This window comes from Tachypleus tridentatus, chromosome 1, assembly GCF_004210375.1.
Source record: "Tachypleus tridentatus isolate NWPU-2018 chromosome 1, ASM421037v1, whole genome shotgun sequence".
In the NCBI taxonomy this organism is placed as follows: Eukaryota; Metazoa; Arthropoda; class Merostomata; order Xiphosura; family Limulidae; genus Tachypleus; species Tachypleus tridentatus.
Window position 1 is genome coordinate 138,056,079 of NC_134825.1, and position 17,373 is coordinate 138,073,451.

Below are 17,373 nucleotides of genomic sequence, written 5' to 3' on the forward strand. Positions count from 1 at the left end.
AAAATTGAAAGTCTCAAAATCTATTTTACAATAGCCAATGAAACTTAAAAATTTAAGAAACTTACTTTAAAAAATAAAGCATTCTAAGCCACAAGAGTTCCTTACAAAGAACAGAATATTGTAAGATCTAGAGTTTTTCAGAAATTGTCATGTTTACTAGAAGAATACAAACAGTTTTTTAGTAATAGTTAATTTTTTTTTATTATTATCTGGAGAGTGAAGTTTTTTTATCTATCTTTTTTGAGTGATAGAAAGGCAAGATGGGAATTAAACATACTGCAACATATGAAACACTGAGAGACATCAAACAATTATATAAAAAAAACTGAAAACTAACATTAAACCATCATTTAATATAATAGATTAACTAAGAGTATATAATGCCATAAACCAAAAACTACCAATGAATTATAATGCACTGATTTCTCAGTATCCTCAATTTTATCAACATACTCAGTTGTAATGCAAAAATATGCAAATAACAGTGCTCACCTATTAAATATGAAAACAATTTTTCTCTACTTTTTCTTTCTAAAACTGCTCGCTGATCAAACGTGAAATATCCTTTAGTTGTTTTTGGTTTTAGAAACTCTTTCCTCTGGCAACTTCTAAATTTTACTTTTGAAACATCATCTTCATGTGAATACTGATCACAACTGATTTTTCTTTCTTGGTTCTGGTCAACGACATAATTCTCTTTTTTCATGCACTGAAACTGTTTATAAGAAGTACTTCCAGGTTTTATAGTTCCTTGTTTATCTGCATCTTCAGACCCATGAAAGTTTTTTAGCATGCGTCTCTTGCCATCTAAGGTCAAAATGTAATATTTGCTATTAATCATTAAAGTTTTAAAGATTAACAAACTGGTAAAACTTAATGATTTAAACATTTTTTTAAACCTTACTTCTATAATTAATATTTTGTAACTGCTTCTCTCCAAATTCACCTAACATTCATGGTCTACACACCACAACAATTTACACACAAAAAAAAGGATGTTTTAGCATACAAATGATCCAAGAAATGAAGCATATAAAAAGCACTGATGATTGGATACCAAGAATAAAACCCTGGAACAACTGAAATGACTCTTCCTCACTTCTTCTTAGAACAAATCTTTGATAGCTGTGAAACAAAAACACCACAGGTTAGATGAATAACATAATTTGTCCTAGAGAATAAAAAAGATAATAATTACAGGGATGAAAGAAGTTAAGCAACTTCAACCCTCAATTCCAGATTCTTGAACATCCACCAAAATGAAGGATCAAATAAAAGGGTCCTCACATAACTCAGAATATCAGAACTATGTTTCACCACCATAGTTAATGTTGTCAGAACCCATAAAATTTTGAACTCTTCAGGCTGAACACAGAATCTGTTCTAAAAACCTACATTTCCTGTAACAGGTGTAGTCTCTGGAAATCTAAATATTCTTCAACCTGGCAGTGATAGGAAAAAACAAATGGCTCTAACAAATGTGATGAACAAATTATATCAATAAATTTCCCTGCATGAACCACATTATCAGGAAAAGGATGAACTAATAACTTGCCTTTAGACCTCTCTGCCATTAAGGAAGGTATAGGCTTAAATGCAACTCTAGAAAATATCAAATTATTACACACTATATTACTCAAATGAAGCGTAAAATGCAGATTTTTTTTTTTTATGGCATGGTTCTTTGTGTGGCAGCATGTTAACAAATGGTTTTCTATAAACTGATGTTTCTAAGTTTCCCACTGTTTCCTTTCTGAACAGTACATCTAGTATTCTTCACAGGTTTATAGGACTTTAAGAATATGTTCAAGACAGGAAGATTTAAATAATAAATTGGTAATTAAGTATATAGCTAGACAAAGCACAGAAGAAATTTAAAAATGTGTAAATGCAGTTAAATATTTCGCATTATGATCTATTTAGGGAATAAAAAACTAAGTCTTCCTCATGTTCTAGGTTTAACAATTCAATTATATAAATTATTTTAAAAAACCTTAGAATTTTTATTCTATTTTCAAACCAATAAATAAGATAAAAGACATGACAGGGAATACTAAAATTAATAGATAAAACAGGTATTTACAAAATAGAAAATGAAAGTAGTAATTATATTGAACACACTAGGAGAAATTTAAAATACAGATTGCAAGAACAAAGGTTATGTAAGAAATAATAAAATAGAAACCTCAGTTATAGTCAAATACATAAAAATTATCCAAAATACAATATTATGGGAAAAAATTTAATATTAGCTGAGCCTCATAATATTATAGCATTAAATATTAAAGAAGCATTAGAAATAATTAAATATTAAAAATAAAAACAAGTACTAAAGAGAGATGAAGAGTAAACAAGCAAGTATATTGATATATGGTGAGGTATACTATATATGTATATAAAGTAACCATGGAAATTTGCAAATAGTGAAGCAAAGCAGCAAGTGGTAAAAACACAAATTATGTCTTGTAACATCTAAATAACTCCTGAAGACGTCGTATATTATGCCAAAACTTGTACATGTAGAGGGGCATTTTAAAGTGGAAGCCAAAAGGTACCAATAAAGTTTTAAATTGTGTAAAAAAGGAAACCTTGGTTTTATTTATTTGTTGTAATTTTAAATATTACACAAGTGCTGGTAATTTATAATAATCATACAAGTAGTTTTATTTACCTATCTGTCTTTAAGCACAAAATAATTCTTCATTCTGGGTTTCAAGATGATTCAGAACCCTACTTGAGATACGTTATACAATACAGTTTAGTGTTTTTTGGGGGTTTTTTTCAAGGCATGTTCACTGGTAAGTGGTAGTGTTATATGAAATATTGTGTTCACTAAATTATACACTCTAGAAGTTTCACTAAAGTTCTCAATGATATTCTTTAATAGATTGTTTAGGCAGAGTATTCATGATGAAACTTTGTAGAATGGATGGTTATTATGGTCATCAAGTTCATTGGAAAATCTTTCTTGCTTAAATCACATCTGATGTTGTTTATGGACTATATATGACAATTTTTTTTATTCTTTTCTTAGAATATCTTTGGTATAGAAGTGTTTCAATATGCCATGTATTATACCCAGTCTCTTTCTTTTCTTCAAACCCTGCAAGGCTCAAACAGTTCAGATGTTTGCTCTGCAAAACATTTTCCGATTAGCCCTTCTTATCGTATGGTGTCTACTCTAAAAGAATTCATTGAACTTAATATCACAGTAAATCTCAAAGTATGAACTCAAGTAAATCTTGTGAATTTTGAAATCTAGATTTAAGTGATAAATAAGACATTCATAGTCACAACTTCACCTACTGTGCAATTACCTACCCAAATAGTAAATAGTAAAGATAATAAAAACTGATTATAAATACAACAGTATAACTTTATATAATAGTTCTTACTTACAATTCCTCCACTTCAAAAACAAAACATGATGACAGCTAAGTGATAGCCAATGAATTACAAAAGAAAAAAAAAATTATACTTCCAAGCATATAAGCCTAGACAGCATTAACTGGAATAAAACCCCAGACACCTGAATAAGACTATATTTAAAAATGGCTGGTTTGGGTAGAGAAAACACTGGTAGAGGAGCAAACGTTTCAACCTTTCAACATTGTTCGCTCCTCTACTAGTGCTTTCTCTACCCATACCAGTCGTTTTTAAATATATAATTTTATCTACAAGTGTGATTTCTCATCATCACTGAATAAGACTGTAGAATAAGCTTGTTTTGAGTTTTAAAAATAGCCATAATGTGAAACCATTAAGACATGGAGAGCATCTATCAATCAAAAGAAACATTTAATTTGATGGTCCTTCCAGCCTTTAACTTCAAAAGTACCAAACTCTGAGGTGGAACATAAAACCCTTGAGACAAGGGACAAAGAGTAGAGCCATATGAATGAGATGTCAATTTCAAAACCAAGCAGTAATGAAATCTATAAATTATTAATGAAGACAGTAGGCCAGGGCACTCACAAAATAAACAAAGCACACACAAAGGTGAAAAATGTGATGAATGGTGTGTTGTTGTTTTTTTAAGGGGTGTATCAACAGCATTCATTTAGGACATTACACATTGCACTGATTCTTCTTAAAAACAGGAGGGCAACCTGCATTTAAAAATAAAATCATTTGTAATGGCAAATATTAAAACAGAAATACTAGTCAAAAAACATATAGGCAAATAAAAAAAATGTAATAATATTAACAGATGGTGTGAATTAAAGCTACAGTTACAATGAAAGAATTTGAAGAACTAATAAACAATTTAAAGTAAAATAAATAATATAATTATTAGATACACAATGTGCAAATAAGGAAACAGGGACCTGCTCTAGAAAGAATGTCATTTTATTAAATAAACAAACATGAAATAAAGGTTATAAGCTTACCAGTAACAGTTTGTGGAGCTGTCCTTTTCAATATTTAAAGCAGAAATACAGTTATTTATAAAACCTGATATATGACACTGTGGAACTGCACTCTATTCCAGGCAAAGAACTTGAATGAGAGTGTCCCTAACAATGGTTTGCTTGAAATGCTTTTACATGGAGTGATCAAGGAATGAAACAAATATGCATGACATGGTTCATATTTGTGAACTAGCCTGAACATGGAAGATTCATCATGCCTTTGAAATCACAATGTTGTAATTTGGACTAAATGAGCAGAAGTTCTACCCTGCATGAAAAGAGTGCCTTATTTGATCAGATGGCCACTGACATAGATATGTAGAAGGACTTACTTATGAAATGTAATATACTGACAATCTCTTCACATACCATTTGTTGTTCAAGTGCAACACACAACATATAAAAAATATTACCTTATTTTGTCAGTGAAAGTTATTGAAAGGATAATTCCCAAATCCAAATGCATTCATTTACTGTCAAAGAACTGTAATAATTTGGACTTATCACCAAAAACATAAAATGCCCAATAAAGCTGAAGGTTGCAATGAAACCTCAAAGGCCATTGTTGTTGATGCATGAAAACGTCTGAAGTGAGGAGTAGCTCTCTCTCTTTCTCTCGCTACTCTGCCAAGACAGCCCATGTTATAAAGATAATTTCTAATGGTATTTAAATACATTTCTCCTACCTTGAAACAATACTGACCATCTGACCCTGGTTACTTTCTACCTTTATCTTCAAAGTTTGAAGAATACATTTTGTTGGTCAAAAAAAGCTTTTTTACAAAACGACTTAAACTACACTGCTACCTTATTCAATACAAACATTCAAATTTAATTAAACAACATTATCACTGATAACTAAAATATCCATCAAGTGATAAAGAAGAATACACACAAAAATATCCATCAATTAGTAAAAAATAGTACAGACAAAAAAAGATCAATCAATTAGTAAGAAATAGTATAGACAAAAAGATCAATCAACTAGTAAGAAATAGTATAGACAAAAAGATCAATCAACTAGTAAGAAATAATATAGACAAAAAGATCAATCAACTAGTATGGAATAGTACAGACAAAAAGATCAATCAACTAGTATGGAATGGTACAGACAAAAAGATCAATCAGGTGGTAGAAACGAATATAGACAAAAAGGTATATTACCAGGTATATTATTATTCAAAGTTCTACATTATATAAGTTTTTAGTCCTTTATTTTAAAAGAAACCACTAAAACAATAATTACAACTATTTTTTTCATGGGTGCCACCAGTTACAATTATCAATTTTCAGCACTGATACAGAAAAAACTGTGTGTAATTTAGACTTTTCTGTTAAAAAGTTAAATTTGCAGTATAAAAAGGTTGTTCACAAGTAATTCAAAAACCTTCCAAGAAACTGCACCAGAAAAACCTTTGTAAATAGAAATCTTGAGTTTAAGATAATCCATAGCCATTTGCAAAGTAGCCACATTGCTAGTAACATTTCAAAATTGTATGCTTTTAACCAATAGAAGGAGTAGATTTTGCAAAATATTTCCTGTACATTACCTTTTAGCTACTGTAATATCAACATTGACTATGTCAACATACAATTTCTACATATATTGTTAGATATTCTCTATAGCACTTATTTTCCTTTTAGGAAGGTTTTTTTTTTTTTCTGGTCACATGTCATGCACTTTCATCCACTGGTTTGGTATTTTGAAACGAAATATAATCATAGGATCTTGTAATCATAATGTTAAAGAGTGCTCTCTGAGGTTAGATGTTTAAATGAAAAATTATGAGGAGCAGAGTTGTTGGACTTGTGGAACAGTTTTTAAAGTAAGGATTAAATATATACTTGAGATGGGCTCTGTTTCTACAACCAAATTGTTGGGAAAAGCTCTTTAAATTAAATGAGATTTGCTCCATGGTGAGAGAGTTTAGAAATAATTTGATAGGATAGCTAAAAGAAATATCTTTTAGCTATCCTATCAATACAATAATCAACACAAATACAATATTTGAAAAATGAATGGTGCATAACAAGTTAAACAATGGTTTTTAATTTAAGTCTCCTAAACTAAAAACTATTAGTTTCAGGAATGAACTAAGTTGCTATTATTTAAATATTAGGAGTGTTAGCAACAAAATGGATGAGTTGTAGGCTTGAGTTGTGAATAAAGATTGTGATATACATGTTTAAATGTGGAAAATCTGATAATAGAAAGTACTTCTAAATTCCAGAATATAGGTTGTTAACAGTGATAGAGAGGTCTCCAAATTCACATTTCCTACAATGAAAATGTTTTTCCAATAATACTTACTTCCCATGACACTTGTAGCTATTACTTAAATACCAGCATTTCAACTTTACCCATCTAAGCATTTATCTAATATCTTCTCCTACGATACATTTTTTTTTATATCCCACTGAACTGCCCTTAGTAATACTTTTCTTGCAATATTCTCCATCTACATCAGTGTGTCCTCTACCCTGGAACTTTATATAAGCACCTCATTCATATAATATTATCAATTTTTCAAGGCTAAACCAATAAAATCTCTATCACTGGCTCTTACAGGGTAGGATGGGTGGGAGAATGTCAGCAGAGATATGTATTACTGGGAAAACATTTTCAGTTTAGAAAAATGTTAGCTTCTTTAACACACCTACCCCCATTGCCATTTATAGCAAGAATCCCATATTGAGGAGGAGGAAGGGCCAGTGAAAGCAGTATCCATACAGAAAGTGTCTGCATATATCAAGAATGTACCAAGAGTGTGCTCTTCACTTTGAACTTAGTTCCTGTATCAAGAGCAGAATAATATGAGTAAACATCACTATAGGCCAGCCCCAATCAAAGAGCTGAGGTTCAACAACTCTGGGTTGCAATTAAGGGGTCTTGGTCCTATATCCCAAGTTGGTGGCTAGGGCAATTGGACCATGACATTATATACAGACATACATTTGACTGATTATATCCTGTACGCATAATATGATGTATTCCAAAAAATCTGAATCAAGTTGAGAAAGTAATCAACACTAAATCTGATGAACTTTCTCCACCATTTGAAGAAATCCAAAAGGCAATATCTCAAATTCTGAGTGATGGAATCCCTTGTGCCTTACTCAAAGACACAGAATTCATCCAGTCTGGAATTATGAACATTCATCCTCATTCCCTAACCAAGTGAGCAAGGAACATTTACTTGTTCCTGAAACTATGAAGAGGAATGGAACACTATGTTCAACCAAGGACCTAGGATGGGACATCTCCACATTCAGAATTACAAGATAGCAAATCTCCTTCCATGAACAATATAACATAATAAACTTATATTGATCAAAAGAAAAGCCATGTACACCTTAACTTGATAGCTGAGTATTAAATCTGAACAAGTATTATGAGTGGTCTGGTGCTGAACCTACCAAAATTTGGGGAAAGCATGTTTTCATATACCAAAGCCACATCAGGCTATCTACTGAGTCCACCAAAGGAAACTGAACCCCTGATTTTAGCTTTGTAAATCTACAGACTTACTGCTGTAACAGCAGAGGACTGGGGAAGGCATCTAGGAACTATGGTAAGAAGGTCTCAAACTTTACCCTCTTCTCCAAGAGTGAAAGAAATCACTTGAACACTTTTGAGGTAAAGCCTCTGTCCACCAGTCTAGTGACTGGAAACTGAAGGAGTCTTTACCACACCATCTCTCTGCTGGTAGAATGTGGAAGTTAAGGTGCACCGGGGAGACCTGAGGGACAGTGGTCTGGAAACATTGCAATAATAGGTGAACTAAGTTTCCTAAGTTTTTAAAAGCAAGCTGACCTTGATTTATTCAATCCAATGTTTGGCATGGATGGGCATGATCCCCTGCACCTTTACTCATGATAGTCCATGAGTGATGATCCAGCATAAAATGTAATACCATTTAGCAAACTATTAGATGGTTTTATGTAACACCTCATTCTTACAGAACCAGTTGCAAACAGTAGTAAGTATAGTTAAAATTGCTGCTAGTGCTGAAATGGATGGATAAAAGCACACTTGTATGAGCAACATTTTCCACAGTGTGGGATCAGGAAAAAAAAAGAGGTAAATGGCCCTGGAAAGTAAAGAGACAAAAAGAAGAGAAAGTACTCATTCTTTCTTATAAGCTAACAGATGTGATCCAAACAGCCACATAGGGTAGGCAAAAACCCTCAGAAAAAGAAACTGCCAAATTAGGTAATACTGTGAGAGAAAGGTCTTAAAAGAAGAGCAATTACCAGTCTGCATGTCTTCCAATGAATAATCCAATCAGTAAGCCAAAGACAGAAATGTGACAAATCTGATAAGTTGTTACTCACAGAAGTTTCCTCACCTGTAAAAAAAAAAGTCCAAAGTAAGCAATATGGATTAATTTGTGAAGTTACCTTGTCAAAGTAATTGGGATAAATCTCAAGAAACTGAAGGATCCAAGTTAATAGAGTTAACTTATATCACCTCAAAAAGTGTCAGTGCAAGTTGCATAAGCCATCAGGGCTCTGACAGAACATAACAAATGATCTGGGCCCAACTGGTCATAGAGGTGAGAAAAAGCTAGCAAATGAATTTATGGGAAGGATGTATCTCCTTCCCTGATTGCCAGAGTCTCAGGAAGGAATGAACTATCAAAGAATAGCAGGTTATAAGTAGAATGATAAAAGAGTCCTGTGCTCACGTAGTGCAAACAACTTTAATCTGTGATATCTACATGCCAGCAAGGACAAAAAACACCCTTTACGGAATATGTGATATATAAGACTAAAGTGCTTGAATGGAGATCAAGACAAAGCATGTAATAACATCATAATATCCTAGCTGGGTAATGTAAAAGGCCAATGAAAATAAAGGACTCAATGATTTGAGAAAACTAGATAGCACTGGGGATTCAAGTACTTCCCAATGCTTAAAATATTGAAAAGTAGTCAATAAAAGTTGCTTTACATAAAGTGACAGTAGACAAAGCTTAACAGAAACCCAGGTCAAAAAATGAGATATATGTTGGACACATATGGGCAAAGTGGGTTCAAAATCATTGTGAGACACCACCACTAGTTATTTCCATTGATAAATAGCCATTCTGGATGCACAGGTAGATTGAGACAAATACAAGGCAACTTTAGAATGGAAACTCTGATTTCATGTGAAGATCTGCATATCTTCTGTACATGAAGTTTGAGCTTGGGAATATCTGATCAGGGCCTGCCTCAAAGAAGATAGCCAAAGATGAAGTAGCAGAGGTAGACACTCTTGAAAATACTGCCTAAGAGGAAACTATTATTTGGCTGGCCAATCTGGGACAACCAACAATACTCAAAAATTAATGCATTGATTCATAACCAGAAATTTGGGTAACAAATTAACTGGGGGAAAGGAACAGAGGTATAAACTTACTGAATACTTCTATCAAAAAATCCTGAAGATGAGGTACTGGGAATCAAAACATCTGTAGATGAGAGTTCCACTGAGTGGAGAACGAGTTGATTATAGTCCTGAACAGAAAGTAAACATACCACTAAACCTCTTGATAAAGCTTCCATCCAGTTGGGAAAATTTGGCTGGGACAAGACAGAACACTGAAATTCTTTACTGTCAATATATGCATTACTCCCCTGAAGTGAAACATCAGAGAGATGAATCTCATGTCCAGCAGGCAGTACAAAAACATTAACGGTAGTGTTAGTTCAATCCAACCACCACTCAAGATATTGCCCCTGAAAGTTAATGATCCACTGGGTGTGCAATGACCACAGGTAACACAGAATTGAGGGAGGACCACATCCCAAAAAAAGAAAGAAAAATCTGTGCAATAGGAGACATAGCACACGGCCTAACTCTTCATTCCATAGCCTGAATCCAGATGGAAGCCTGTTGAGTATGGCTTAAAAACATTTAGAAAAAGACACCCAGGTGGACAATGCATTGAGTTGGCAAGAGAACCAATTTCTTGGATCTGATAAGAAAGCCAGCCTTGGTGCTCTCTTAAAGAATTGACAAGATGGTGCTAGAAGTAACTAGCCATCCATAAAATGGTGTGTGCACAGGCTCAAAGGATGGTGATGAGAAAAATCTCCTATGACTCTGCAAAAGACACATGGTGCACATGTTAGGCTGAAGGGTAATGGCTTGAACTGCAGAACATGACTATTGTGCATAAAACATATAACAGCAAGATGATTTCACTACAAGGAATGTGTAGATGTGTATTGGCAACATCATCCACAGACTTGATTCAAAAACCAATATACATTAAATAAAGGGGAGTAAAATCCTGGAAGAAAGAGATCAATTCTTTCTACAAGCCCCTTGTCCAATAACTCTTTGATAGCCTTAGCATTGTGAATCTCCTGAGGGTCAAAATACCACTGGCTGAGAAGATAATGGAGGTGGAAAGCGAGCTGAATGACCAACCCCAAATCCATAACCTATAATATCCATCAATCTGTAGTGAAGGAATTCCACATGTCCAGAAAATGAAACCTCACTCCCACAGACTCTATCCTACATGGGAAAGTCACTTGCCAACAACAAGGAAGAATGCAAATGGGCAATATCAGTTTGTGATTCCAATACCTGAGACACTCACAAAATCCAAGAAATGAAGAAAAGCATCCTCACACATCTCTTGATGAGCTGCAGCAGGTAAACAAACCCTTTTCAACAAGGCATCTCTATCCAATAAATTCCAACAACATATAAGCCAGGAAACCAAAGAAAGAACAGTAGCTAACAATTTTACCAAAGCAGAAGTCAACAGAGAACCCAATTCATCATCAAATTGATAATGAGGGTGCTGAAATGTTTTCAACAAAATCTGAAAGGAAGATAAATATCTGAGAGCAGTAATGAAAGTCAAGTAAGTCTGATAAATCTGTGATCTCTACAAGGTGATCACCTGGTCCAATGTGGAGCCCCACACATCTAAAAGAGTTGGTTGGTTTGGTATTTTATGGTGCAAAGGAACTAGGCTATCTGCACCAAACATCCAGTAGAAAGTTAAAATTATTAAAATTGGTAAAAAGAAATTAAGGTAAAACAAAACAAAGTTTAATTTTTGAATTAAAACATAAATATCATTAAATCCAATTTTTATGTGTAGTTTACAGCAGTAACATAGAAACTACAGTAATAGAAGTTGTAAAGGACTTTCTGTAGCATAATTGTAATTATCATAACTCATCAGGATGACTAACGGGTAGTTTTAACATCTGCATTAGACATCTGAAGTTGGTCCTTTCAGTCCTGGTTTCAAGTTATTTGACACTACAGCTATTTTCTAATTTCAAATTGAACTAGATGGATTGTGATTCTTAAAAGAGGAAACACATTAAAAATGGTCTAATTTATAAATTAAAAACAAATAGCATTAAAAAGATTAATGGCCTTTAGAAAACTAAAAACATTTTTAAGGTGGACAGTGTCACCATCGCCAATGACATTGTCTAACGTTATGGATAAAACAAAATGTTTAAAATGGTGTCGTCATTGAGTTGTAACAATGGCAAGACAGTAAAATGTGGCTTATTGTGACCTGAGCATCACAAAGACAACACATTGGTGCATCAGTCCCTGATAAAAGAAAAAGATGTGTTAAAAACTGTGACAAGTGTGTAGTCTAGTTATAACAACTTCCTCTTTCCGATCACTATGGAAGCAAGACAGCCAAAGTCCAATCAAGGGTTTTATTTAGAAAAGCTTGTTTTCACACTGCTCATTCCAAGTCAACTCCCAGGTGGCACAAAGCCGAGCCTCGAATACATGACCATAGTCAATGTATGGAACTGACACAGCAGTGATAGTGCCAGAGCAGACAGATTTAGCAACAGTATCAGCAAGCCCAATCCCGCAAATACCAACGTGGCCTAGTATGCAGCAAAACTGGATAGAAGAGTAGGTGTTAAAGAGAAATGGACCAGTCAGTTTTAAATATTGGCAAAAACAGGGTAAGAATTAAAATGAAGCAATTACAGAGCTAGTAGAGAAGCCAGTGAGTCAGTATAAATAGTGCAATTTGAATACTGTTTAGCTTCTATGTGATCCAGGGCAAGAGAAATGGCATACAGTTCACCAGTGAACACTCAAAATGTAGAGGGGATTCTACACACAATCCTTGAACCACAACAAACCATGGTAGAGCCCACATAGTCACCTGATTTTGAACCATCTGTACAAGTAGGAACGGAAGGATGATTCGAAAGATGTTCGACAAATAACAGATAGTATTTCCAATCAGGAGTATCTGATTTTCTCAGATGACTTAAAGAAAGGTCACATTTGGGGATTGTAAGAAGCCATGGTGGGACAGGGTGACCAGTGAATACAGCAATGCTATCCAAGGACTAACCCAATTCACCTACCTGCACCTAGATATGAAGACCAAAAGGAACAGTAGCAGATCATCTGTTCAGAAAAAGCACGGTCGATGAAGGTAGGAAAACACAACCCCAGATGGGATGCTGTAGTATGGATCAAAGTTTCAAAGCATATAGTAAAAACAGTTGCAAGCAGTGGAGGTGTAGAGGAGTTCATGAGACTCTGCATATAAGCTATGGACTGGGGAAGTGCAGAAAGCCCTGGTGCAAAGCTGAAGTCCCTGATAATGAATGGGGTCCAGCATCTTCAAAGTCGAGGTCCTGGCCAAGCCATAGACCAGCCACCCATATTCAAGTTTCAATTGAATAAGATCACAATACATCCTTAGCATAGAACTTCAATCTGCTCCCAAAGTGGTGGAAGAGAGGACACAGATGATGTTCAGTGTTCTTGTATATTTGACTCATAACTGCTTGATGCATAGTATAAAGGTCAGCTTATGGTCAAAGATAAGCCCCAAAAACTTTGTCTCAGGGACCACAGGCAGCACAACTTCATCAATATGGAGTTCAGAATCAGGATGAATATCCTATTGGCAGCAAAAGTGCATGCAAATGGTTTTAGAGAGAGAGAAGTTAAAACCATTTGCTGTGATCTACTTCATTAAACTTTAATAAAAATGAGCAAATGACCATATAACCCATACAAATGGAAGTCTTGCAAAATGCCATACCTCCATGTTGTATCATAAGCTTTCTCAATGTCAAAGAATATTGATAGAAGATGTTGTCATTTGATTAAGGCCTCTCTTATTGACATTTCAAGTCAAATCAGGTGGTCCATGGTGGAGAGCTGTTGTCAGAATCCACACTGGGTAGACGAGAGGATGTTTAATTCAAGGAACCAAACAAGATGAGCATTAACCATCTTCTCTAAGATCTTACAGAGACAGTTCATCAAAGCAACTGGATAATAGTTTGAAGGAATCTTGGAATCCTTCCCAACCTTAGAGAAAAGTAGGATAATAGCCTGGTGCCAGGCATCAGGAAAAACATTCTCCTGCCATATCTGGTGAAAAACAATCAGAAGAATAACAAGAGAAGCAGGAGATAGATGGCACAGCAACTCATAGCTTACATTATCGGATCCGACCAATGTAGTGCCAGTTTGAGTTCCACCAGTGTAAAGGGGCGATTAGAGTCATCAAGACAATCAGCTCAAAAGGAAAGAGGTGATCTCTCTCCATGAATCTTGATGGCTAAGAAGGTGGAGGATGAAGCAGAAGTGCTAGATACCCATCAAAAGCTTTCACCTAGAGTATCAGCAATGCTCCAGGTATCAGCTACTTCCTGGCCATCAGAGAGCAAGATCGAGATGGGTGGGTCAGAATTATACTGCTCACTGACCTTTCAAATCTTGTCCCATATGACTTTGAAACTGGTGGTAGATGATATGCTGGTTGTCAACTTAATCCAAGATTCCTTCTGGCTGTGTTGCCTTACCCATCAAGCATGTGTACAGGCCTGCTGAAAAGTGATGCAGTGCAAGAGTGTGGGATACCTAAGAAAAGTATTCCAGGCCCGTTTTTGAGACTTCCATACCATGTGGCAAACAAGATCCCACCACGGATGAGGATATCCTGAAAAACTTGTCGATGTTTAAGGAATACTTTGAACAACTGCCTGTATAATACAGTCAGTCACTGCTGCAATGCAGTCATCTGTTGATGGCTTACAGACAATGGCAAGATCAAGTTCTGCGAGAGCAGTGAGAGTGGACCAGTCTGCCTGATCCAGCTTCCACCAGGGCACGTGGGTAGGGTCTCATCGACCACGGCCAGTATCTCTCAAAAGTATATGAAAATTATCACTGCCTAGCGGACAACTGTCAACCCTCCATGAAAAATGGGAAAATAATTAAGGGGAGCAAACTGAGAGATCAAGAGCAGTAAAGGACTGACTAGGTGCATGAAAATAAGTAGAAGAACCAGTATTGAAAACAGAAAGGTTGTGGTTTGAGAGCATATGCTCAGCAGAGCAACCACTCCCATCAATATCAGTACCTCCCCAGAGGGGATTATGCCCATTAAAGTTTCCCAGGATTAAAAAGGGAGATGGCAACTGTTCAATAAGTGCTTCAAGGCCTGACTGATTATGAGTCTTTTCAGGAGACAGGTAGAGAGCACAAACAGTGATGGTACAACCAAAGGAAACATGGATGGCTACAGCCTCCAAAGGCATGTCGAGCGGCAAAGACAGGATGAGCACATGCTGTTCAACCAATAGTGCCACCCCTCCATGCACTCATCCATCACACATCCTGTCATTTCTGTACAAAGAAAACTGCCAACACATGACGGTATCGACAGGATTCAGAAATGTTTCCTCTAAGGAAAGACATATAGGGTGGCAGGAAACAATCGGTGTTTTGATATCATCCAGATTAGCACGTAAACCTTGACAGTTCCATTGTATCAAAGTGGCTATTTTTATTTATGTGTCAGCAAATTGGGCAAAGAGCCCTTTTGTTTTTGACCAATTTTTTTCTTGATTGTCTTTATTCAAGGGAGATCTATTGACCTCCATGGATCCTACTCTGGGTCGACTGGGCAGGTCTTTGCTGTTGGAAGAGTATTCCAGCAACTGAGTACATTAACAAATGATCATTTTGTATCTTGGGGAGGGAGAAGAAGATGTACCCAAGGAAATGTCCATACCTGAAACCAAAGGAAGTGGACCTTGCAAATTGCTGGAATGAATATTAGGGAAAGAAAAAGGTATTGACACTGATTCAACTTTTTAGCTATGGAAGTCAAAAGACTTTTCATATGGTTTGAAAATGATTTTTTTGAGAACACAGAGAAATCCATCTGCACTCCCACTGTAGTGGTGGAATGAAGTGCAGCAGCATAGTCCAAGATGAAGTGGTGGTCAGCAACTTTAATGTTTTGAATCTCTTCAAATGCTACACCTCTTTTTCTTACAACCATTTAGGGCAAGAACGAAAGTAGGATGGGTGAGAGTCATTGCAATTGATGCAATGAGGGTCTGTTTCACACTCATAGGCATCGTGGTCCATGCCACTGAAATGAGCACATGTCAAAAAACAATGACATGATGTATTTGAGTGACCAAACAATTTACACTGGAAACATCTGAGAAGGTTTGCAATATATGGCCTTACCTTGCAATTAAGATAACCTGTCTTGATGGTGTCAGTTGGATGTGGTGATGTAAATGTTAAAATGACGATTTTTGTTGGCATTGTAATTCCATCTTTGCAAATGGAGATACACCTCACTGCAGAAACTCCTTGGGTGGAGAAACCAGCAAGAATCTCTGACTCAGGGATGTTCTTCAAATCCCTCCCAATAATAGCTCCTCATAATGAAATCAAAGTAGTAAAGGGCATAACCTCAATGGGTATATCCCCAATTGCCTTTGAATGTAAGAGGAGTTCACTGTGTTTAGATGTTAATGTTTCTGTCAATATGTCACGAGATCGAAGCTTCTTTACTGATTATCGAGGGCCAGCAAATCCCTCTTGTCCCTTGAAAAAGGAAGACATTTGCTCTGAAGGTTTGTCTGAAAGAGAATGTAGTATAAGAAAATGATGTACAACAGGTGTTACAGATGTTGAAGATTGCTGCTCAGAATCTTCAAGATGTAGTTGTTTACCTGTGGAATGTTATTTCACTATTTTTTAAGTTTTTATTTGGAGGATCCATGATAAAAAAAAGTAATATTTTGGTGCCCACTGACCCCACCCAACTATGAAGGGATGCATTGCAGCAATGCCAGGGTTTTGTGAACATTATACCCAAGCACCAGCATCAGATACAATGTCCACAACACCTAATGAGAAATCCAACACTGGTACTTGGTTGACCCTAGCCCACGTGGTCTAGCCAAATGACACTAAGGGGCCACCCCAAGGCTGCCCATCTACAGGAATTCAAGACCAAAGTGGTGCATTAGGGTTGGAACCCTCAACTACTAGGATCCTCTCCTCTCCTTCATGGATCACCATGCATGGTAAAAATGTGGGTGGATGTTCAGATCCCAGAGGAGGTAAACTGAAAAAACAGAACCTTCCCTAGGAGGACGGTCCCCTCACCATGTACTGGAATCCACACTGAGGGGATCCAAAACAGGATCAAGTCCTTGTGAATCTAAATATATACCTTCCTCACAGTGGTGAAACAAAGCATGCTATTCAGACAAACATGGAGGACAAAGTGCAATCATTAAATGATTGAGCAATACATTCCCCAGCATGAACAGCAATATGAAATGAAAGAGGAAAGCTAAGTGTTCACCTTAAAACCTTTCAGCCATCAAGACAGAAGAAGACTCAAAAGCAACTGGAGTAAGCCCTTAAATCTTATAAATCCAACTGATTAACTGAAGAAATGGAGCAGGAAGTGGATGATTCAAACTGACCTCCTGAGAAGCTGGCTTGGTAAATGTATGTGAAAAAAAGTGCACACTCTTTAAATATTATTCTCCATCATTGACTAAAGCACCTTTAGAATCTCCTGGAGATACACACCGAGTATTAAGATATATCTGAGCCTCACACCAAATAAGATTACAGAAAGCCTCAACTGAGAGTGACTCCCCCTCACCACTTAAAGAT

At 35.8% G+C, this 17,373-nt stretch overlaps 1 protein-coding gene across 7 annotated transcripts in view; it reads right to left on the reverse strand.

Moving 5' to 3' along the window:
- Window positions 1-17,373, reverse strand: part of LOC143225272 (E3 ubiquitin-protein ligase RNF14-like) — a 91,865-nt gene that overhangs the window by 40,168 nt on the left and 34,324 nt on the right. For all 7 annotated transcript variants that reach the window (XM_076454387.1, XM_076454369.1, XM_076454378.1 and 4 more), the window contains one exon: window positions 493-807. In XM_076454387.1, coding sequence (XP_076310502.1) covers window positions 493-807 — 315 coding nt within the window. The remainder of the gene's footprint in view (window positions 1-492; window positions 808-17,373) is intronic.